The sequence below is a fragment of the Desmodus rotundus genome, chromosome 6, assembly GCF_022682495.2.
Source record: "Desmodus rotundus isolate HL8 chromosome 6, HLdesRot8A.1, whole genome shotgun sequence".
NCBI lineage: Eukaryota > Metazoa > Chordata > Mammalia > Chiroptera > Phyllostomidae > Desmodus > Desmodus rotundus.
Genome location: NC_071392.1, coordinates 76,229,603 through 76,254,617, shown reverse-complemented (window position 1 = coordinate 76,254,617; position 25,015 = coordinate 76,229,603). Strand labels below are relative to the sequence as shown.

At 48.6% G+C, this 25,015-nt stretch overlaps 1 protein-coding gene and 1 long non-coding RNA gene across 2 annotated transcripts; one reads left to right on the top strand and one right to left on the bottom strand.

The window, feature by feature from the left end:
* Positions 1-293: 293 nt before the first annotated feature.
* Positions 294-22,181, bottom strand: CPA4 (carboxypeptidase A4). The gene is made up of 12 exons (XM_024555141.3): positions 21,928-22,181; positions 16,507-16,588; positions 16,001-16,135; positions 14,652-14,750; positions 11,957-12,058; positions 10,614-10,718; positions 9,764-9,874; positions 8,602-8,692; positions 6,856-7,055; positions 5,910-5,994; positions 1,404-1,629; positions 294-777 (listed from the first exon to the last, which is right to left on the bottom strand). Exons 1-11 carry the CDS (start codon positions 21,993-21,995, stop codon positions 1,442-1,444), a joined length of 1,266 nt encoding a protein of 421 aa, XP_024410909.2. The 5' UTR covers positions 21,996-22,181; the 3' UTR covers positions 294-777; positions 1,404-1,441.
* Positions 19,534-24,909, top strand: LOC123479208 (uncharacterized). The gene is made up of 3 exons (XR_006654746.2): positions 19,534-19,899; positions 20,627-20,743; positions 22,554-24,909. It is a non-coding gene; the product is annotated as an uncharacterized lncRNA (long non-coding RNA).
* The last annotated feature ends 106 nt before the right edge of the window (positions 24,910-25,015 follow it).

Sequence of the window (25,015 nt, the reverse complement as noted above, 5' to 3'; positions counted from 1 at the left end):
CTCTGTAGGCGTGAGTCAGCATCCCCGAGTCTAATCAACACGAATGGTGAGAATATCACGCTTCTGAGCTGAAACACTAAGAACCAGACCCCAGACCAGAACACAGTCACCAAGGAAACACTGCCCCAGAGGCCCCTCGGCCTGATGGAAAAGGTCTTCTCGCATGTCACGCAATACGAACGGGGATTAAAATTAGCTTCTGACGTTATAAAGAGCTGCATATTCAAAACCATGGCGTGGTTCTATTCAGGTGAAGGAGAAGAATAGGAGACAATCATGAGACTAACGCCGAATATTTATTGGCTTTTGAGCACACACCAGATGCTGCACAAATCCTAGGCAGAAGGATAAGATTTACAGACATGTTTGACAAAAGCAAAAAAAAAGGGGGGAGGGGGTGTCCATGGTACCTGCTGAGGCCAAATGGAACAGGAGCCTGACTGATGAAGCCTTGCTTCACCTTAGCACCCAGGGTGCAAATAGAAGATGATGACTTTAAAGACCAAAAAAAAAAAAGAAGGAGAAGCAAACACCAGGTACACCGAAGCTCAGACAGGAATGTGCCCAAGCAGCGAGATTATCCAGGCCTGGGGAGTGATTTAGGACTTGCAGGGTGAGGACGAGATCTTTGAAGTTCAAAGGCAAAGTGGAGGTGCGCCCATGGAACAGGTGGAGATCATTTAGCAATCCTGCTATGAGGTCATCCCTTTGTCGAGGGTTTCGGGGTGAGCAGCACCTACGGTGTGACACAGATTTTCTCCTGGGAGCCCAGTGACGCTGAATAATAAAAGGAAGGTTGTGATCAGAACTGTAGGATCTGGGAATTTGGGGCCCAGCGATGACAAGTGATCCTCTACTTGGTATTCAGACCAAAAACATACAAAAACAAAAGGGGGCGGGGCAGGGATGACCTCTCCCGATGACCCTGCAGGAAGCGTTTTTTCAAAGAAAAACATGTTCAGGAAGGAGTGAGATAAATTAAAGGAGTTCCTTCTGCATCAACTTGGAGACCAGTCTCTTTGTTTCCCACAGCACCTGCTTGGGGACCCCCAGAAGAGCAGGGTCCCCGAGCTTGGCTAGATTGCAGGGGCTAGAGAACCACCCCAGATATCCTTTTGCTCTAAAAACGGGGTGGAGCCAGCCACCAGGAAGGGGTGATCCTATGCGCGGCCTGCCCAACCTGCGCCTGTAAGGAAAGGCAACGAAGAAAGGGCTCAGCACAACAGCAGGACAAGAATATGGCAGGTGACAGAAGCCCTTCCCTCCAGTGTACCACAACAGAGGAAGTTCAGGGAGCGGGGCTGGAGAGGGGCTGGCCTGTGTCTTCTACAAAGCCACAGGGCTCTGACTCACAGGTGAAGGAGCACGCTCCCTTTAACAGTGGCTTCAGTGTGTGTACATACATGAGGATAACTAAGTGTAGACGGAGTGGGCTCCTCATCTAGTAGAGGTGGTCCCGCGCATGCTCCATGATGGTCTTCAGCCCCAGCCAGGTCTCCTTTGCGGTGGGAATGATCTGGTCGGCTGGCAGGAGGAAGCCATAGTGCCCAGTATCTCTTAGCTCAAAAGTGAACGCATACTTGATGCCATTTTCATACGCCCAGTCGGTGCTGCTGCCGCTGGCCTTGTCTGCAAATTGGAAGAGAAACACCTTTCAAGCCTGGTTCCTCTCGGGGTTAGGAGAGAAGGGGCTGGGAGTTCCATCTGCCTGTGGGGCCCTAGGGATCCAGAGTTCTGTCTGCAAATCATTAGGCCGACGACGCAGAACACTGGCCTCACCCACATACGTACGTCTCAGGCTGTCCTGCACCACGAGGGTCTCCACTAGTCTCAGATCAAGAGATTTCAAATCCTCATCCCCACCTGGTCACTAAGTCACTGAAGACCCCTGTAGGTCCCTAGAAACCAATCCTTACAGAGACAGAATACAGTAGACAGCCTCCAGGAATATGGGAGACAGCCCCTGTGAGCCTCGTCCCTTGGCATCCATGTCCTGGTGGAGTGCCCCTTTACTCTGACTGGGGCTTACCTGACTGCGTAACTAACAAGAGACTGTGGAAATGTAGGTGTGTGACCTTCAAGGCCAGGCCATAAAGGACACTGTGGCTTCCACCTTGCCCTCTCTTGGATCACTTGCTCTGGGGACAGCCAGCTGTCATGTCGTAAGGACACTCCAGCAGTCTTTAGAGGAGGTTCACGTGGTGAAAAAGGGAGGCCTCCCACCATAATCGGCACTCGCTCGCCAGGCCCCTGCGGGAGCCACCATAGAAGCACACTCTCCAGCCCCGGGCAGCCTTGAGATGGCTGTAGCCTTGGAAGGCGTTGTGACTGCAGCCTCGAGAGACCCTGGGCCAGAGCCACCCAGCTAAGCCACTGGTTAAGGAAATAACTGTCTATTGTTTTAAGCTTCGAGGTTTTAGGATGACTTTCACATAGCAAAAGATGGCATACATGGAAAGAAAGCAGCACAGCCCTTGGACTCCCCTTTGCCAAAACGCTGGGGAAAGGCAACAGGCCTGTGTTTCTGCTTCTCCTCAGACTACACTAGAGCAGGAATTGGGGGCGTGTGCAGAGTGCGGATGATAGTGATTAATGAAATAATGATGTCAATAGCAGCTATCACTTACGGTACAGCTCCCCTGTGCCAGGCATGACACTGGAAAGCTTACATTTATGACCTCGTCTAACCTTGAAAACCCCAGTGAGGGCAGGCACTGTTGTCCTTGTGTTCCAGGTGAGGACATCCAGGCTGAGAATGAGTAATTTATCCAAGGAAGTGTAGATGGAAAGTGGCAAGGGTAGAATTTAAACCCAGGTCCATCTGATGCTGAAGCCCTTGCTTTCTTCAGCCTCCTTCTAGTCCATTTGGTGTATTACATGTCAGTCAAATGAGTATACAGGTCCTTTTGTTTCTCCATTGTTCCTGAGGATTGGTTCTCGTACCTACCGTTTGTGATTTTCCTAGAGATGCTGGTTCCACTGAGACTACCTGCTCCCTGGATTAGGGAACACGCTCTCCTACGCTCTCTGAGATCCTTGTGTGGTTCCCGTAGCCTCTCTCGATTCTGAGAAAATGCTGAATTAAAAACAGGCCGAGGTACCAGAGGTTTCTAGATGTTACATACACAGCAAGCTTAAGTATTTTGGGACACATTTAAAATTCAGGAAGAAGGCAAGAAGACCTCTGCTGAGCAAAGAGATCAAGTTCATGGAGTTCAATTTATTTGGACCCCTGCTCAAAGTCTACTCTTTTTTGTTTTTTTAAAAAAAACCACAAATGGGAACATACTATTTACACTGTTCTGCACACTGTATCTTTGAACTAACATCTGAAGGTTACTGCCTGTTAGCACATAGAGACTCACCTCATTCATTTAAGGGCTGTTTCCCTGGTGAATGCACCAAATGCATTTTTATCCAGCACTCTCCTGAAGGACATGTGATGCTTGGAGGCCTTTCGTGGGTTACCAGTCATTTGCGACTATAGACAATGCTGTCAGACCACCCTTAATATCCACAGTCTAATGAGCCAACCCAGCCCAAAGAACTTGTTTCCAAGCCCCCAGGAGACCAAAGGCAATAAGAGGAAAGGAAAGGTTGCTGGAGGCAGATGGCCTGAAAGCAGCACAGTCTGACCAGAGGAAGAAGAAAAGAAAACTCTACAAAGCAGACACAAGAATTAAAGAAGCAAAACAGGCCAGAGCTTGTTAGCACAGGAATCACCCAGTCCAACAGGGCACATTCGGCCTTCAGGACGTAACAGCTGACATTCAGGAGGCCACTGAGTCTTAAAGGAAGGAGTTTAAGTCCCCTCTGCATGCTGGGTTTTTTTTTTCTTTCTTATTTATTTATTTTTAGAGGGGAAGGGAGGGAGAAAGAGAGAGAGAGAAGCATCAACGTGTGCTCGCCTCTCACGCCCCTCACTGGGGGCCTGGCCCGCAACCCAGGCATGTGCCCTGACTGGGAATTGAACCAGCGACCCTTTGGTTCGCAGGCCTGCATTCATCCAGTGAGCCACACCAGCCAGGGCAACACGCTCTGTGTTAAAAAGCAAGAAAGTCGAAATCCATTTGAGAATGATTTTCATCAATTTTAGAGTGATATTCATCTCAGGTGGTAAAGCTAAGAAAAGGTCCAGCACTGGAAGGAGAAGCAGCAAGGCCTTGTGCAGCATCTTCCATAACCCACGCGGTTGGAGTGTTATCATACACAAATTGATTACACTTTTGGGAAGCAAGGAGGGCAGACACAGCCTGTAGGGGTGTCCAGCCTTTTGGCATCTCTGAGCCACACTGGAAGACGAGTTATCTTGGGCCACACATAAATACACAAACACTAACAAAAACTGATGAGCAAAACAAAGGTTTTAAGTAAATTTACAATTTTGTGTTGGGCCACATTCACAGCATCCTGGGCTGCGTGCGGCCTGCGGGCTGGACACCCCTGCAAGAATACAGGGGACTGGCTCTTGAAAGAGGTAGGAAATACTGTATTATGTCTCCTGGACAACCCTCAAAAGAGCCTTCCTCTTCTTCTTTTGGAGGAATTTGATGAGTGTTTCTTGATTTGGAGGAGAAGAAGGCATTGGACGGGAAAGGACAAGGCTATTTTTTCAACTTTATCTGACCCAAAAGCCAGGATCCTGGTGGCCCAGAAAGATCTTTTGAGAGGTCCTCCTCAGAGGCTCCCACCACGTCCGTTTAGCTCTTTGGTCTGGGACTCAGCTCTGACTGACCCCGCGGAGGGTGGAGGCACTCTCCTGATGTGCTTGTTCTCTGAGGAGTTCCCTTTTAACAACACTAATAATAGTAAACCAGGAATAATTAATGGATCATTGCTGCAATTAGCAACACAAACACTAACTTCATGCTGGCTGCCTCATGCAGCACGGTGGCTTCTGAAACACAGACAAGTGCCAAGATCAGAGGACCCCGGAGGCGAGATGGAGAATCTTCCCAGAAGGGGACGACTGAAGGGAACAGGTAGTGGGAGGTACAGCAGGTAGTGGGAGAGTGAGGTACAGCGAGGAAGAGGAAAGAAATCCAATATCAGCAAGTCAGCTGGGGTTCCAAGTGTGGGTCAACTGTTAGCAACTACAGGGGAGGCACTAGCGGGAAAAAGAAGGACACTAGCTTACAGGGCTCAGAGCCAGCTCCCCGCAATTGTATGTCCATTTCTCATTGACAGTAAGGTCCTGGAGAATGATCATTTTTAGTTTTTAAATTTAGAGGTCAGACTCACAGAACGCAGGGACAGGAAGGATCTCAGCAGGAACAGAGTGAATTGCTCAGATGAAACACTCCACTGAGAAACCAAAACAAAGGTTATTTCCTCAAAATGAGGTTGAGGTTTTGGATAATGAGCCTCAAGACTATCTTCAGATTTGGGGTCTTGGTAGAGTTTTGTTGGGTTTTTCTTTTTCTTTCGTCTTTTTTTTTTTTTTGGCTTGATGCTAAGCATTGTTGGGAAGACCCCCAGCCCAGCTCCCACCCTGCCATGCCCCAACACATGCTCATTCTGATAGCAAGTGAGGGAGCGTCACCCTCCCCGCCGCCGCCGCCGGCGTCTGCCAATCCACAGGTGGGTTTTCACTGAAATGGAATGATGGGCTTGAGGAGTTTTGGATAAACCATGTCAGGATCTTTAATGGCAGATAAGGGACACAGACTCTACCACACTGGCGGGACAAGTCATCATGGGCACGTGATAAATGGCACGACAGTAGTGACGATGATGATGAAGATGACTGCCTACAACAGCTATTACCACAAGGTTTGACATACCTTCAGTCTCTCACTAACAACAAAACCAATCAGATTGCAGCGCAGGGCGTCTAACTTGCAGCTCCCCTCCTGCTCCGTGCCAAGTTCCCTCTCAAAGCCTTTCCCGGATAATGGATGGATACTCACAGACGGTGGCGCAGATGGAGCCCACGTGGTACCGAGTGCCCGACAGGGAGGCCAGAGCTTTGGCCGCACGCTTCGCCACCTTGTCCTAGGACGGGGAGTCAGCGGAGTGAGAAAGACTGGGTGCCGCGGCCTGACGTTCCTCAGCCTGACGTTCCTCAGCTCTTCTGCACTGCAGTGGTTTGGAAGGTTCTCGGCCCTTCCCCCGATTTTCCCTTCTGGTCTCCTTTTCTTTCCCCTCCAGCTAAAGCCGAGGCCTGATGCCAAAGAGAGGGGAATTCCTTCTCCCATCACATCCCCAGTTCTTTACTTCCAGTTCAAAGACGGAAGCAAAGAGAGAGGTGAGAGGAGACGCACACGCGTCCTGAAAGCATGTATATTACACACTCAAGCTCTCCAAAGACCTGGAGGGCCGCTCACAGCCCGTTAGGGGTCAAGGACAGGCACCGCCATCTTCACCTGTCCTAAGGGGAGGAAGTGTCAGGTTCATGAAGGTGAGGGAAGGCCGAGTATGTTCAAGAGGAAACCTTCCCGGAGTTGGGTATTCCAGAGTGGAGTAGGGACAGGGAGCTAGGCGGTGGCTGGCGGTGGCTGCCACGCCACTCAAACTCTACCCTAACTGGAGTGAGGAGCACCTCCCCCTCTCCCAACACAATGCCACCCCCAGCTCTTGGCAGCCAGTGGGTCTGCCATGGGTTTTGGCCAGAAAGACAAGTGAGAAGTAAAGGCAGGGATCAGAAGTGTGGTTCTTGGAAGTCACGGCAAACACAGAAATAAGGGCACATTTCCTATTCCCAGGAGGCCTGATGAGGCAGGGAGAGAAGACGGGACCCTTAGTGAAATAACCCAGGCTCCTGGACTTTGCTTGTGAAGCTGCAGAACCACCACCCCGGCAGCAGGCGAGGGCAAAGCAGGCCTGGGGATGGCTGAGGGCCAGACCAGCACTTACCAGCTCCTCAGCATCGGGGGCCTTTTTGTCTGTGTACCCATATGGATACATCAGCAGCTGCGAGTAGCTGTGCAGGTCGATGAAGCATTTGAAATTCCCATGCTCTTGAATGAAATCTACCACCGATTTCACCTCCACTTCAGAATTGGCATGGGGTCCATGGTACACTTCGGAGCAAGGGTTGCCACTGGCTCCCCCTCCTGTGGAGGCGGGGGGCAGCCCAAGCAGAAACCTTAGTTAACCCATAGGCCAAGAAAACAGAAATGCAGAACCCACAATCCAGAGGAGGGCAGAAGGTACTGGCAGTAGGCAGGCCGCTGCTCAGTGCCCCCGGGAACCTAGGCCACGGTAGGTATGTTGAGGGGAGGGTGCAGGAATGGAAATTCGGGGTGCTGGATCTGGAACAGCTGAGAAAGAAAACTTGCAGGATTCCTTTAAAAGGGCAAAGTTGGCCTTATATTGTATTACTAACAACTGTCATAAATCATTAATATCACACCTGACAATGAGATGTAATTAATAAGCAGTCTAGATAATTAATATGAATACCAATTAATAATGAAAATGACTCCATTTATTCTGGTGTCAACTCATTCTCTTGGTTCAGATCCTAATGGCAGAGTGCTGCCAAAAATAATCTATTATTGTGGCTAAAATCTCTTGATTATTTGACAGGTGTTCAGAAATATTGTCTTCAACATTACTTCACTGTGGGGTTCCCGGAGGTGTCTGGTGTGTGCAAAACCAGCCCAGGTGTGGAATATCTGACCTAAATTTGTACCAGCTCCTTTCCCACAGTCACATTATCCCCCGCCCCCCGCCACCCCCACCGTGCTTTGCGTGCTCTTTCTACGCAAGTGAAAAAACAAAACATCTGTGGAACAGTGAGGGAGAACCATGCGGAGTCGGATCTGCAAGGTGAGTTCAGATCCAACTCTTAACCATAAACTCTTGAGATTGTCTCTGAGCGTCCATGGTCTCATTTCAGATCATAAAATTCACTCTCTAGGTCAGAAGAATTGTAAATAAGATAAGACACGGGAAAGTGCCTGCCGGCACGATTATGAGGATGGCTTTTAAATAGAGGGAACTCAGAACCCAAGTCTCCTCATTTCATTGTCTTCCCATCACATCAAAGAGTTGAGGTTCATATTTATACATCTAAGGGTAAACTGCTGGAGTTTAATTCTTACCACATGCGATCTTGCCTGTTACAGGAACAGTGCTAACTGCTCCCTTCTGGGTTGCCTCAGGAGCCCTTCCACCCACAAGCCGGGGTGAGCAGGGTATAAGGAAGAGGCATGGATGTGTATGTCTAAGACCATGATGGTTTTTCGAAAGGTCGATGGTTCGATTCCCAGTCAGGGCACATGCGTGGGTTGTGGGCCAGGTCCCCAGTTGGGGGCGTGTGAGAGGCAACCCATCAGTGTATCTCTCACACACTGATGTTTCTCTCCCTCTCTTTCTTACTCCCTTCCCCTCTCTCTAAAAGTAGATAAATAAAATATTTTTTAAAAAATAAAAGACTATGATGGTTTTTCAACATTAGTGTTCTCTCAGGAGAATAGGAATTGCTGAGTTGTTCCCTTTCAAAACTATAAAAGAAAATTTTTTAAAAAAAACGAGACATGGAGGGCATAAGGGATTCACCAAGTCTCTCAGTGAATGAGCAATGGAGTCATTTGGAGCCCCGTGGACCAGGCGACCCAGGGGCAACCGGGTGTGAAAAGCGGCTCTCCAACCTACCAGCAAAACTAGCATTCCAGTTTCTGTTTGGATCAACACCGATGCAGGAGCTTCCAGGATATAGGGACCGTGTCTTCCTCCAAAGTCGGTTCTGCAAAATCCACCAAGGAAGGAACAAAACATCCAGAGGTGGGTCAAGGCACAAGAGAGGCGAAGGTTTTCTTTTGGGGGCCAAAGATGGGGATGGGCCCTGTGGATGGGGCGAGCTGCTTACAGTTCTGCCCGGAGGATCATTGGGGCTCCCATCCGCTCCCCTCAGGGCCCTTCTGGCTCTGAGACAGGGACGCCCTCAAAACGCCCCGATGAGAACTCTATAATACCAGACCCAGGCTGGCGGCACCTGAACCCACTAAGGAATTTTTGGCTTCGGGAAAAGTGGGACAAATGGCCACTACGCACCTGAACGATCACCGACGTGTTTGGAAGTGCACAACTATTGTGTTCTTGCCTAAAAAAGTAATGTGAATCCAACCAAGCCTCTAGATCGGATTACCAGTATGCAGGGAACACAGGGGTGAGAAAACAAATTCAACGGCAGGCAACAGAGAAGCCGTCAGCCAAATTCAGAATGCCAGACGTGCCGCAGGACAATTCACTTGGTTTCCCCAAAAATGAATGATATTTTTAAAAGACGTGTGTGGGATGGCGCCTACTATTATAGCATGAGAGCGTCTGCAGAGCCATAACAACCCAAGGCAGGCACAGACCCTTCTCTGGATCCTGATTTCAACAAACGGACTTAAAGAATTTCCATTCCTCTTTTTAAAGGTGACAGTGGTATGGTGTTTGTTTCTTTGTTTTAACTATCAGTAGCTAGAGATGTGTATGAAAGAAATTTTGGGTGAAATAACTTGACGTCTGGGATTTGCTTTAAAATGTCAGGAAAAATATGTGTGGGAGGGAAAGGAATGAAAAGAAGATTGGCAGAGTGCTGATAATCTTTCAAGATCCATGTAGGAAGTTTATTAGACTAGTGTCTCGAAGAAAAAACATTCCCTGGTGATTCCCAGCTGAGAGAATGCCTGGAGAACCAGACCCCCAAGGAAGCTCATCACACACGCATTGTGGAAGTTTTCCCCAAGGTCATGCAAATATTTAGTGGCGAAGCAAGGAATTCAACAAACAAGTCTTAACTCCAAGCAGCCCATTTGGTATTACTCACTCGAGTGTGCGTGTATACATATCCATCAGGATTGGCCACTGGCATCAAGAAAATATCCATTTTCTCCAAGATGGAGGTGATGGCTGGATCCTTCCCATAATCAGATACAATCTAAGCAGAGATAACGAGTTTGTCAGCTAAGCCCTTGCAACTGGATAGTTAGGTCTAAGCCCGTGTATTTTCCCCACTCGCCCAGCTGCCAGAACAGCACCCTCTGCAGCCTCCCGCCACCACCAAAGACACAGCTCTCCTCGAAGTCCTCAGAGCACTTGAAAACCTGGGGCAACATGGCTGCAGGATGACCTCAGCTGCAGCGATCCCTGGGCTGTCTGGTTTATGCATTCCTTCCAGGGCTCAGGAACAGGGGGTGGAGGGCCACACATCATAGCCGTTACTAGGAGTCTGAGCCCCCATGATAGGAGCAGGGAAGATGGGTCCTCCACGCGCATCACCCTTCCTCTCCCGGGCTGGCTTAAAGCAGGCTTCCCAGGGGCACACGGAGACAGCATGAGGCCCCTGAGGGCCTGGGGGGCTGGGACGGGGCCAAAGGCAAAGCTCAGCTGAGTTTTGTTGCTGACAAGGCTCCGCTCCCTTTCTGCAGGGCTGACTGTGGGTGGGTGTTTGGGGGCCACCCCTGCAGCTCATTAGCTTGCTCACTGCCACGAGTGCACTCCGTCATTTAGCCCCAGGGGCTTCACCAAGAGTTCTGACCTTCTGCTTCTCTGAAATGAAAAGGCCTCCACCCTACCGTGTCTTCCCACCTCATCCCCTGGGCCCTGCCTCATGGGAGGCTGCAGGCCCCCCCACCCCGGGACCCCCAGAGTCCTGGCCTAATACCAGGCGACATGACCTTCCTCGCGGTCCACATGGCCGTGGCCTGTGAGATCCACTCCCGGGAATGAATGCCTGCATTCAGCCAAATGGCCGGCCGCTTACTGCCCTCTCCGGTGCTGAACTGTGGAAGGAAAAAAGAGACCAGAAAATGACCCTCCGGCCCCGGTTCTCGGCTCACCTCTCCCCTCTCCCACTCGCCCCTATTCATTTAATCTGTTTAAGACAATTCAGAGAGCGAATGTTCCCGAGGTCACCATCTATTTATCAGTTTATCCATGACTAGGGAGCTTAATTGGATGGCTGGCTGGCGGGCCCAGCCACTGCTCCGGGGTTGGAAGCGAATAGGAAGGGGAAACAATTGCTATTGTGAATGATAATGCCAGTGTGATTAGAAATAATATTGTGTCCCTCGGAAAACCTCAAATGGTATCCCAACAGACAGAGACAAGCGCACGAACCAGCCTGTTCTGGTGGCTGCAATAAATGAATTCGATTTTTAAAAAGAGGAAGGGGGGTTCGCTATAGCTCTTTGTAAATGGCATTAAGTGAATTCTGGCTCTTGCTTTCCAGTGGGCCTCCACCCCCCCCCCCCACTCCCCGCAGGACAGAGCTTGGTGCTAATGATGCCAGGGTCTCCATCCGATGGGCAAATTTATAAAGATTACTTTAGAGCAAGCAGCTCAGTGGCAGGTCTCCTCCCACTGGTGGTTTAACCACTTCTATAAGTCTGGCTTCTTTGGGGCTGAGATGAAGCTAAGGGTATGATAAATTCTTAGCATTGTTGGTGGCTCCATGGTTTGTATCTCCAAATTCTTTTTTATTCATTCGGCTGGATTATTTATGTGATTTCTGTTATTGCCATAAATTCGCTACCTCCTTTGCCAATATAGACCTGAACCTGTTAGAAATATCTGGAAATTAGGCTTTGTGCAGCCAAGGATCATAGGCTGGGCTGAAAATTACATCAGCCCTAAAATTAGCTTCCTAGATGGCTTTTCAAATAAGTACCCCTAGAAGCAGAATAGAATTTGTAGAACTCTCCCAATTTGTCTTGCTATTTACAGAAGGTGGGAATGAAGGCAAAGGACTGTGTGCCCTGAGAGCTTTCTGGAATACTAAGCTCATCCCATAGGCATCCCCTGATCCGGCCCTTCCGGCAAAACTTGGAGTGAGATGTGCAAGTAGGAGACTGTCAGACCATATTCGAACCCTGGTAGAGTCCCTCAACCTCACCTTCCTCCCTGAAGTCTAAGACGTCCTACAAAGCTGCCCCTGACATGAGGCCGACAGCTGCGCCCTGCACACAAGTACCCGGGAGCTGCCGCCCAGCCCCGCCCTCCAGAGGGCGTGGGGCCTCACCTTCAGTGCATACATTGGCCTGTTTTCAAACGAATGTCCGATCTTCACCCTGCTCGCCAGGCCAGGGAAGTCCCCGGCAATGCTGTCCATCTCCCGGTAAATCTGAAGCGCGAAAGAGTGAAGCCAGAGGCACTTTTAAAACGTGTTCGGCTCTGGGTAGGTATCTGCACACTGGATGTTGTTGATCTTAATGATATCCTCCAGCCCCTAGCCTCGGGGGTTGACAATGTAATCGGAGCAGAATGCTTATTCTTGAAGAAGTGCCTAAAGAGTCCCTTTTCTACAATTTTTTTAGAGAATAACATATTTGTATCCATCCACAAAATTACAGCCCACTAAACCAATCCACGGCTCCAACAGGGTGGCCCTTGGAACCATACTAGACTGGCTCTATGGCCCCATTTAGCCCGGGTTCTTGAAATCAGTGCACTCCAGACTTTTTTGATCACTTTCTCCATCAGCTAAAAAAAATGGCATTTATATATACAAATATATTTAGTACATTATAAAACAAAACAGTTTCATGGTTGCAGTAATAAATATATATGTTGAAATTGCAATGGGGACTCCCCGCATCCCAGTGGACAGGCCCTCCCGTCGGAGGCGACTCCTCCAGGCGCTACGGGAACAAGTAGAGAGCTGCCCGTTGTGGCTATGGATGATTTAAATAGAGTTCACCCATCTATGTTACTCAAAACTTTTGAGGGTCAAAAGAAAGAAGTAAACAAATTTATATTTAGACCTAAAACTGGAAGGAGGGCCTTTACAGAGGAGGAAAATGTGAGATCAATACACAGAATAATATTAAGCTCAAAGGGTTTACCAAAGTTGCAATCAATATGGCAAATTGAAGCAAGAAACCACTCCCCAAACACAAAGGCAAGCCAGATAAAATACAATGAAGATTATTCACAGCCAAGTTAAAAGCTAAAGAAGGGGAAATTATAGGTGCCAGAAATAAAGAGGGACCAAGGCGGCCAAGGGGAGGGCCCAGGATGAAGCAAGCCCGCCTCAATGCCTTAGGTGCTGAGGGTGTACAGCAAAGCAGGAGCAGAACAGAGGGCACAGGACTGAGCGTGGGGCAAGGAGCTCGGGCTTGAGAGCTGGGAATTGGCAAACAAGCCATGAAAGGGGCCTGGAAACTCTATCCACTGACCCTAGAAAGTGGTTCAAAAGCCAGATGCCTGCCCTGAGCCACGAGAGGAAAGAGAGTCACCCAGGAAAGGTTCAAACACCCAGCTGAGTCTGGGCGAGGGGGTCCAATTCACACAGCCAACATCAGGGGAAACTCGCCTGAGAAATGAGCAAAAATAACAGCAACCACAACACACACAAAGGGTCTGAAACTGGAAACTCTGGTAGAAACAAACACGAAATTCTAACTAGAGAACTAAGAGCTAAGTGGCTGTAGGATATGAGCTCTTAAAAGGTGCTTTTAGAAAAAAACTGAGTATGATCGAGCCTAAGGGAGACGACGGTACACCAATCCATAGTAAAAAGGCCTCTCGGGGAAAAAAAGATAGCCGCAAACCAGATGACAATGACACCTAAGGCCAGAGGACAAAAGCCAAAAGCCAGTGGATAAGGAAGTGAGGCCCCCATGGCAGGCAGGTGAGCGATTCTGGGATCTTGGGTGACATTTGCAAATGGTTAGCCAGCGAAGGAGTGCCCGATGATGAGGCTGACATCCTGGAATTAATCCCTGCTTGGACCCTGAACTCTGCTTTTGTCCCTGGCCCTGGCCCGAACTCCCGACTTTGTCCGGCTGCTTTGCAGATGTATGTCGTTGGTCGCAAGAAGGATCGAGGGGCAAGGCAGCTGGAAGTGTACAAAATAAACAAAGCTACTGATGATCATGAGAAAAAAGTGCAAATAGTCAGTCAGACGTTGAAACAATCCCTCCTTCACGAGAAGAAACAAACTCAAAGTACATGCCTCATGAAAAAGCAGGCCGGGAGCACCGTCTCTGGATGCAAAGAACAAAGCGCATTGGGATACAGGAAGGAGAGTACCAATTTAGATTTGGGGTGGGTTCCTAAGCTCGCCGTTTCCAGATTAATGAAGACGACATTGAGGGACCTAAGAGAACAGTATTGTACGTGATGCAGTTCATTCTGTTAGTTCCTCTTGATTCTTCAAGTTCCAATATCATATTATTCTGCTCCAAGTTTTTCATTTGAAGGGTTGGCTTACCTTGAAAGTCAGTCATCTACATAAAGTGGTTTCTAACTCAACATAGCACCCACATGCATTATGGAACAAATATACGTTATAAGTAGTCATGATAAATGAGTGGAAATACTTGGTTAACCTTGAAATAACCACTTGTCTCCTTGCCTGGAATAAGTAATATTCTAACTTGGGCAAACACAACCCAAGGATTATGGTGCGGTACAAGGAGGTTAAATTCCAAGCACTAGAAATGACTGCAGTTATTTCGTGGCCTCCTTTAAGGGGTTGCTCAAGAAAAGAGTGAAATGTGGAAGAAAATGTGCAGTTTGTCTTTTCACTACACTCTTCGGCGCTGGTGGGAGTCAAGCAACCCAAGAACTAGAAAGGAATCCAAGTGTGCATATTTTAGCCCCTCAGCGAAGGGGTTTCATGCTAAAGACAAATCCCTCCTGGAAGTAAGGAAAGGGGTCACAAAACCCAGGAGACTGATAACCTTGATCTTAACCTGCTCCGACACACTTACAGCTTCCAGGGAATGATAGGCCCCATAGTTGAAGTTATTACTGCTCCGTTCTTGCTCTTCGTTGTGTTGCATTTCTTCATTTTCTTTATCTAAAAGGGCCTAAGACAGACATGGCGACACTGTGAGGTGGTCCATTGGAGATGGGGGTCCCCGTTGTTCCTGCCATGTCTTGGCCCATGGGCCAACCAAGATGGCGGCACCTTCAGCACACATGTCAGACAGCACCACCGCCAAGGTGTGAAAGGCCAGACATCTTCCACATACCTACAAAAGCTTACCCCTTGGTGCCCACTGTACATTACCCCATTCAAAACCTACTTGCTCCCTGGAAGCAATACATGTGCTATTTTGTTATTCTATGCTATGAATCCTGTAGACATCAGCCCGCATCTGGTATCCAGTACCTCTAAAATATACGGCTTGGGAAACCATTCAGAAACAAAGAAATTCTTATAACCACTCATACTTTGAAGGCTCCTGGCAGATGTCTATGACATGTGAGGATGATTAATAAGCTCACAGCTGCTCACGCCATCAGGAAACTCCCGGGCCAAATCACCAATTAGTCCATAACCCACCTCGACGAAGGGGAGAAAATGAGCCAGACACTGTCCTGCTGTTCAGACACAGGTCGTGAGGCTGCTGCCTGGCTAGGCTGGTGATGTTCCCGCTACTGAGGGTGCTGGGGACATTCCCCCTTTCTCAAAGGATGCTCTTTATGGCTGGTCTCCAACCCCACCCTACTCTGTTCTTCCCTCCTGACTTCAAGTAGGAAAAGGGAGAGAGACTTAATACGTGTGGGCGTCTCTGAAACACCAGGCACTGTTAGGCATTTTATATACACTTAATCGCTCTTCTCAATAAATCGCATGCAGTAGTTATCACTATTACCATTCCACCAATGCAGAAACAGAGGCTCAAGAGGTTAAAAGCTTACCCTGGCCAGGTAGCTCAGTTGGTTAGAGCATCATCCCAATGGGCCAAGGTTTCGAGTTCAATCCCCAGTCAGGGCACATATAAGAATCAGCCACTGAATGCTAAATAAGTGGCATAACAAATCGATGTTCCTCTCTCTCTTTCAAATTTTAGAAAAAGATTTTTTTTTAAAAAAAGAAAGGAAGAGATTAAAAGCGTGTCCGAAGTCACACAGCTAGAAGTTAACAAAATCAAGACTTGGGTCTCTCTGGTTCCCTGTCCCATGTATTCCCTTTCTACCACAGCATCTCCTCTTCCATACTCCTCAATGTCTTCATCTGTAAAATGGAGAGACACAAGACCAGAACTTCAAAATGTTCCGCTCTGACTGCTGTGTCCTATGCAGGACAAGTGAGGGGCCTTGGCTCACCCACCTGCAGGTCTTCAATTGTCACGGAGTAATCTAAGCCTTGGGACTGAAGGAAGAATTTGACTGGCTGCAGACTAACAGATGGGACCAGGACATCCACAGGAAGGCCCGAGGTGGAGGAAGATTTCCAGAGGTTGAGCTGAAGATAACAGCAAGAAAACCAGGTTAAAGGACAGTTCAGGTAAAAGGTATAATGAGCCCATTCTTCTAGAACAACTGCCAAAAGTCAGGGCGATCTCTGAGGAGCTGGGCACAGGCCTGTCCAGCAGGCAATGCCTGGCGAAGCCCAAGAAATGCTAAGCCAGCAGTGGAGGGGAAGATGGAGCCCACTGCTGAGGCCCCCCATCTCCCAGCCCCGTGATATACAGCCCTTCTCCCCCACCGAACCTCTCGGTGAGGGGGAGACACGTTGACCAGTGCAGGGTTACACACACAAACTCTTCAGAAATAACGTCAGTGGTGCAAGTCTTCTCCCCCCAAAATTAGAAGATACCCGAGAGGTTCAGGTACCTTAAAGTTGTCTGAATTCACCAGCTCATTTAGTTTGCTGATCTCGTCTCCATTTCTGACGTTAATCCTAAAAACTTGGTCCCTGGAGAGAGGGAGAGAGAGAGAGAGGAAAAAAAAAAATAGGAAGCAAAAGATAATGGTGAGCTTTCGGCTGGCAAATAAACCCCGAGCCTACTATCCCAGACATAACTGCGCCGAACGAGAGGAAATGGTCTAGTCTTTGGTTATAATGTATAGCCATTAAAAATAAGACTACGTGGCAAATATGAAAAAGTGCTTATGGTATAACTTGAAGGGAAAGATTAAGCGAAAGAGCAGGACACAAAATTGTATGTATGCCATGATCTCCGGTATGGAAAAAGCAGATGCACTGGAAGAAAGACAGACAACGGAAATACAGCAAATGCTGACAGTGCTCATGTGCGGGTCGCCGGGTTATGGATGACTGCCTTTTTCCCCTTGTATCTGTTTTCTGTAATGTGGTCATATTACTTTATAATGAAAAACATATATATTTTGCAGAAAGGAATGTTCCTGAGTTACACGCAAAGCTAACTCAAGACATAAAGAAGCACTTCTTCACTGTCAGGGTCTGAGACTAAAACTCTGGCCCCAGCTCCATGCTGGGAAGAGCTGGGAAAAAGAACAGACCTTCCGTCCCTGAAGAGTTAGCTCTTTTCCTCTTAGCGAACAGGGGACAGGCTGGGTGCTCTTTCAAGCTCATCCAGCTCCAGCACCCTATAAAAATTTGAAGGAGATAAGGGCCAAGGGGCTGAGGCTGAACTTGGGATTCAGTCCTCCCAAGGGGCGCCTGACAGGGCTCAGGGGGAGCCCGCCGTCCTGAGCTCCCTTTATCATTCGTCCTGCACTTGTTTCAAATACACTGTTTAGCATCCGCAGCCACGGCAGGGGTAGAGGCCCCCCGAAGTCCTGTGTGTGGGTGGGAGAAGGCCGAGCCTGAAAAGCCGCCTTTGTGCTCTCAGCAGGCTCAAGTAGCCAGGGGAGCCATTAAGCCGTTGCTAGGTGACAGGCCGAAAAAATCCGCACTCGACGCTGTCACATGCGTCATCCCTTTGACATGAATGAACGCAGGAAGAGCTGGTGGAGAGAGCTGTGGGCTGAAGGACCTGTTGACAGAGAAAATGGTTCTGTCACAGGGAGCTAAACGTGCAGCCTCACGTGGCAGATCAGCCTCTCCTCATCAGAAAGCCAGCTCAATCCGGATGCACTCTCGGGGTGCAACTTTGTTCTGGAAGCTTTGCCAGGATCTCTGTGGGCGTAGGGGGAGGTCTAGTCCAGCCCCAAGGAGGCAAGGTCCCCGGAAGAGTTGCTTCCATCGCAGGTAGCAGGTCTGGAGGAAATGCCCGTGCCAAAGGCTCGCTTTCTCCCAACTCGCCTGCCCTCCACTGGGTCCCCAGAGGTGGGAAGCTAACTGCACCCAGCGGTGCTGCTGGGGCTGCTGTGGAGAAGCCACCGGCTGTGCACGTCTCAGTCTGAACCCTGCAGGCGTGCTAGGAGTTGGCCTGTAGCCCTGGGAAGATGAGGAGTCAAACCACCATTTCTCTGACCCAGGCAGGCAACCCCACAAAAAAGGGAAGAGTTTAAAACAGAAGGGAAATCCTTACTCCTGGCTGAATACCAGGGCCCATCTGCCAAACTCATGCTCCGTCACAACCCACCCCCAACACTGCAGGAAAAGAACGTCTTAGGACTGGTGTTCTAGAAAGTGCCTGTGCACCGATATTGGCAAAATTAGGCCTTTGAAAAAGACAGCAGTGATGAGAGCAATCCCAGAGAAGCAGGGGAGGGGGCAAGGACAGGAAGAGAGAAAAAGAGGAGCATGAGAATGAGGAGCTCTCAGAAGTATACAAGTCATGTTCCACAGTCACGAAGAGCATTCATTTTACTTTTTCCAAAGTAGTTATTTCACAACAGAACTTCCGTGCTCCCGGGAGTCCACGCCGACAAGGGACCCCAGGGAATCTCATGGCTCCTTGACGATTGAGTCCACAGCCCACTTCATCGCGCCCGAACCAGCCCAGCTACAGAGACACAGCTGTAGCATTCAGACAGGTGGTGGGGCAGAGGTGGACCCAAAAGGGGCCCTGTAATGTAACCAAAAGTAACCTCTCAGAGTAATCTGATTACAAATTCCTAACTGGGCAGGTCATGGTGGGTAGTCACGTCCCAGGTCGACAAAAGGTTTATCGGCAAGCCCTGGGCCACTTTTTGAAAGCCTCTTTTTCAGAGCCCTCAAGGGAGCACATAATCTTGTTAATTATCCTGTAATCTCCACCTTCCCTACCAGCCCTCCTTAATTCCAAATGGATAAAAGAAGCTGAAAAAGTGTCATTTTCTGGAGCATTTGAGATCTTGCTTCCCTGGCATGTCATCTCTTTGGCTCAGATAAACTCCCATCGACTCTTACAAAAATTCTCTACAGGTTTGGACGTTTTTACATCGACAAAGGGCTGGTGCAGAGTAGAGTCCCTACCCATCTGCCTCTCCTTCCTGTACCTTCGTGACTCCGGCCTCAGTGAAATCCCAAATTCACCATGGACTTTGCCTTTGTATGCCTCCGCACAGGCTGTTCCCTCCGCCTGGACACCCAGGCCTTTTCCGTAGTTGCCTGGCAATCTCCACCCAGGCTTTAGGACCAACTCCCATCGCTCATGAGGGTTTCCCTACCCGAGTCCCAGTGAGGGACAGTCTTCAGGTGACACTGACACTGGGGAGAAGGTTCTGCTAGGTTATTCACATGAACATACGTCCATCAAAACCTGGAAGCAGAGAGAACATAAGTGGGTGCCAGGTGAAAGGCAGCCTTTTTCTTGTCCTCGTTGTCCTTGTCTATTTGGAAAATGTCCTTTCCTTGTCGCTTTGGAAAACCTGTCTCCACCATCTGGAAATCCACTGAAAGACCTTAAGCTCATTAACTATGGAAGGTTGGCCCAGGAGGGGGCATTTGATGGGATTTGCAGGTTGCCCTGCTCACCCTGCTACTCCACACAGGTATTATTACAGCTCTTCTCACTCTGGCGCTCTCTCGGATACCCAGGCTGTCCTGCCACTGCCTCCGCATGGTTGCCGATCCTATGTTCTGGACAAGTCACCTTGGTGCTGCGCTAATCTCCCTCCCCAGGTGGCCAGGTCTTTGTGCCTTTCTCACCTGCATCCCCAGCCAGGCTGAGCATCCACCACGAGTACTGAGAGAGGGCCGCACCCAGCTCTTCGATGCCCGCCAGCTACTGCTGGTACTGCGACCAATTCTGCAGCTACTTCCTGCTCTCTGCCTGCCCCACACCTCTAGGCATCCTGGCCACCATCCAGCCCTTCCGATGACTGGAGACCGAAGCAGCAGACACCCGCAGAGTGAGAGAGACTGGGAAGTAGGTGAGTGGAGTGGAAAGAACAGGGACTACAACTGGAGAGAATTTGTGGAGGGAGGGGGGCCATCATCTTCATCTCCTCAGCACTGTAACCCCTCCAAGCCAACCTGTGTCCTGGCTTCCCAACCACTTGAATGCTTAGAGGCCAGTTTCCACTTGCTCTAAATGTTTACCTTCTGGAAAAAATATACAAATAAAAATAAAATAAATGTTCACCTCTGGGACATGTTCACCTCAGGAAGGATTCCACCACCTTTGCTGGATTCCCTCCTCCAGGGTGAGACCAGATTTGGGGGCAGGGGTGAGGATGGTACTGATGGTTAAAACCGTCTGCCATTAGCCCAGGCACGAAGCCCTTTCTGTGCCCGTCCTATAGTGAGGACTCCAGGGCCCAGCCACACCGTCTCAACCCAGGTGCCCCGCTGCATTATCAGGGAAGTCTGTATCCTGAGAAATAAAGATTTTTCAGCCGAGTGAATAGCGGCAGTAGGGGCCTTACAGCTCCACGGCGGCAGCCCATATGGCAGTTCCACTGAGTTCCAAGCGCGGCTGTTCCACTGAGCCGCCCGAGGAGCTGTCTCCTTCGCTGGCCACCTGCTGTGCCTAATGCCTCTAAGCTACTTGACAGTAGATGCCAGGTGTGAACAGAAGTCATCACCATAAAAATTACTCAATTTCCTAGAAGTACATCGTTTCCTCCTTATCCGCGGTTTGGTTTCCCATGGTTTCAGTTACCCAAGAACGCGGTCCGAAAATATGAGCTGAAAAATTCCAGAAATAAACAACTCAGAAGTTTTCAATTACACACCGTGCTGAGCACCTCACTTCGTCTCATCACGAGACAAAGGGTGAGTGCAGTACAAGAAAATATTTCGAGAGGGAAAGATCACACGCACATAACTGTTATTATAGTATATTGTTATCGCTGTTTTATCTTACTATTAGTCATTATTGTCAACCTCTTACTGTGCCTAATTCATACAGGAAACTTTATCATGAGTACAAATGCATAGAAAGGAACACGTGCACACGGGGTTCGGTACTACCCACGGTTTCAGGCGTCCACTGGGGGTCTTGGAACACATTCCCCACAGATAAGGGGAGACTGCTGTGATTACCTCAGCAAACAACCCCGAAGCCCCTTTAGCTAGATAGCATAATAGAGCAAACCAGTAGACCAGATGGATCGGATGAGCAAGATACAGGATTCTATCTGGAGATCGCCTTGTGTTACAGCAAAAGGGTGTGGGTTTTGCATTCACAGCTCCAGCTCCGCTGCTTACCAGCTACGTGGCCTTGGGCTGGTTTCTTAATCTTTCTAAGGCTGAGGGCTTTTTTTTCATGTTTAAATTAAGGAAAATAACACCCCTGCCTGGCAGAGTTGTGTGATCCAAAAGATAAAGCTCATGAAAGCTTTTTGCCAACGGCAAAGCATTTATGCAGTAATGAGTTATTAGAATTCAGCCTGCCAGCAGGGTACCATGGCGTCCTTTCATCTCTCCTACCCCCGTGCCCTCTGTCCTCAAACCATAGAGCACGTGTTTACACAGTGCACAGGTGTATCCTCCCAAACCTCCAAGTCCCAGACGGGAAGGCACTGGCTCTCCTGAGCCTTCACCACTAACAGGGAGGTGGAACCAAAAGGCCTAAGACCCAGGTTTTCCCTTAAGCAGGACGGAAATCAGAAACAATTTCCGGTCATTCTGGATAATTCATAACATAGGAGTCAGAAAGAGAAGATGCCTGGAACTGACCTTACGAATAAGAACTAGGAAGAAAAAGAACTGGCAGGAGGTTAGGAAGCAAGGCAGGACTGCAGAGGCCACCTAGTCCTGATTTCACAGGTACAGTTGAGCCTGAGAAACAAGTAACTTGTCCGGGATGACACAGAGCAGAGCCAGGACAGGAGCCCAGGCCTTCTTGCTCAGGGCCACACTGCTTGAAGTGTCACCAGCCACTCATTTCCAAATCCACTGGACTCCCGTATCGCTGAACTAATCGAGTAATAATAATAAGTCCAAAAGGAACTTACCCACAAAACTTTTCTCGGCCACAGATACTGGGCCCGATAAGGGCCCCAAAGAACAGTATCCACTTCATGTCGCAAGGGTGTCAGCTACACTGTAGCTGAGTCAAGCTGTATTTATAAGGAGTCCGAGGACGACTCAGGTCCTCAGAAATGCTAGTGAGATTCCCAAGCAGCCTTGCATGATTCTTCCATTCCTTTAGAGTGATAAAGGCCAGCCTCCTGATTTACAGGACCAGGAACTTGCTCCTCAGGCTGGAAAACTCTGTGCCAAAGGTGCCATATAGATTGCTCAACACTGTATTTAAATAGTGTTTTTTGACTAACTAGGAAATCCCAGTGCTGAATAGAATTCATAATAATAGGAGAGACCAGGTTGCAAACTTCAGACAGAGCTACCTCTGGAGTTTAAAAAAAAAAAAAAAGTGAAGACTATCAAAGAAATCCCCAGCCACACACTTGACCAGCCCTGTCAGAGAATCCACCTGAGCAAGTCACAACAAGGGTGGTTTGTGGCCTCTGTTAGGGATCTGACACATAACTCTTAGGACTCCAGTAAGTAAGTAGAAATATATGAGGTAAAAGTTACAGGAAGGATGTGTTAGTTTGAATAAATTATCTGTTTTCCTTAGGGTCTGAGCTAAAGTCAAGACTTCATGGCATTATGAAAAATAAGACTTTCTTACATTTGCGAGGCTCTGAGTCTAGTGGCCTTGCCCCCCGAGTCACAGCAGAATGAATGGAAGCCACCTGTGACCTCCACGGCTTCTTCATGGGCTCCGGGGCCTTTGAGTCTATCGTGGGACCCCCCACCCCACTGCCCCACGGTCTGCACTCTCTCTGCACTCGCTAAGGGGAGTGGATATAACCAAGGGTCGTGATTGGGACAAAGAAAAATTATTCTGATATTTGTTAAAACTGTAAGGAAGACTTTACTCAAAATTACCGCACGAGGTCATGTAACTGGGGAAAGTAATTGCGTCCGACCCGGAACACTGTAACAACAAGGAGTGAGGGGTCAGCGGATGGATGGCTGCGAAGAGGAGACATGCAGAGTAGGGGCATGCTTGCTCAACTGGCCTCACAGGATTCTTGCTAAAGGCAGGCCAAGGATTGACACATCCGGAGTGGAAGATAAGGAGCTTGATCAGATAGCAAGGCTTAGGGGACAGTGTCTTTAGCAGGACTCTTTGCTGAAACCAACTTAGGGCCCAAGCACAAGCCTAAATCGAAAAGAGGACTCAGAAAAGCCTATCTAAGGTATGGTCGAGGGGAGTCTTTGTCAGGAGCTGTGGGCCTGGGGGCCCTATCCGGGCTCTTTTATCCTTCCCAGGCTGAAAGTGAACTCCTTGGCCCATCCTGATCTGTCTCAAAGACTGGGCTCTCCTTCACCAAGGTAGATTTCAGCTTTGAAATTAGGAACAAGAAAAGCTGAGACCTGAATCTGCAGGAAATGTGAACGAAAGAATCAAATACCCACCCTGATTGAGTGACTCAGTTCTCAGTTAGTTGGAGCGTCATCCCGTGTACCAAAATGCTGTGAGTTCAATCCCCAGTCAGGATGCCTGTGGGAAGCAGCCAATAGTCTCTCTTTCTCTCTCTCTCCCTGTCTCTCCCCTTTCTCTCTCTCTCTCCCCGTGTCTCTCCCTTCCTGTCTCTCTAAAAGCAATAAACATATCCTCGGGTGAGCATTAAAAAATAAAATCAAGTACCCAGAATTCCAGGCAAGCTGAAATTCACTTCCCACCCCTTCCTCTTCAGACAAAACCATCCACATGAAGAAAATGTAAACCCCTAATGGAATAAGTGTCTAAAGAGAAATTATATGGAGTCCGAGACCCAGACTTGGTGAGGCAACCAAGAAGGAGTGTCATCGGTTTGGGTCCCCGCCAGTTTTTATAATGCGGCATACAGAAACGGAAAAGCAAGGGCAATAATGGAACCGGGGGACACAGCACCTAGCATGATGGGAACGATGTAGTTGCTTAATTAGTATTTATTTAATAAACAAACTCAGAAGTCCCTTTCGAGCTCTAAATGCTACTCAATTAAGATGAAGGAGCCGCCATATGCCACAACATGGATGAACCTTGAAAACATTATGCTAAATAAAATTAGCCAGTTACTAAAGGACAAATACTACGAGAGAGACCCCCCAAAAATGGAATTCCCTCTGGAGGGTGGGCCCCTTGTAGCACAGGCTTCCCCGCCTAGGTGAGTGTTCTAGGGACCCATCTGTATCTGTGCACCAGCTGACGCTGTGGTGAGAAGCCGCATGCAGCTTCAGTGAATTTTTTTTGAACACTCTTTCAATGTGTTTGCCCATTTCGTGATAAGTGATTTATGAGCGCACCTGCTCACACTGCACTGCGTGTTCAGCAGTTTTTGACGAAAACAGCCATGACCCCGTGCCCCACCCTCCCTATTCACCGGATCTGCTGGGAGCCCACGGAACGACCTTTTTTGTTTGTTTCCCTGGATGAAAAAAGTCCTCAAAGGGAAACGTTTTTGCTGATGTGGAAGAAGTGAAACAAAAAATGGCAGAAGCACTAAAAGGCATCAACGTTGACAAGTTAAAAAACTATTTTGAGCAGTGGAGAAAACATCTCCATAGGTGTATTGCACCAGAAGGAGAGTACTTTGAAGGTGACTGAAGTTTAAACATGTAAGAATAAATACACAATTTTTTATAAATAAAGTCCGGCTTCTGGGCAGTCCCCCTTCATGTATCATTCCGTTTATATGTGGCGCCTAAAATAGGCAAATTCATAGACACAGAATAGACGAGGGGTTCCGGGGGCCAGAGGCAGGAAGAACAGGGAGTTATTGCTCAGCGGGTGTGAAGTTTCCATTTGGGATGATGTAAAGCGTCTGGAGATGGACGGTGGTGAGAATTGTACACTGAATCGTATACTTCTAAATAGTCAAAATTATAAATTTTATGTCTATTTTACCACAAATTTTCTAAATATTGAAAGGATGTTGGGAGCATTTTGCTAAGGATGGATATTTTTAAAAAGGCAAAGGGGTACAGCTCAGTTGTTTGCTGTATTTCAGGGCAACACAAACTGCAGAAATAATCCTCCCATATCAG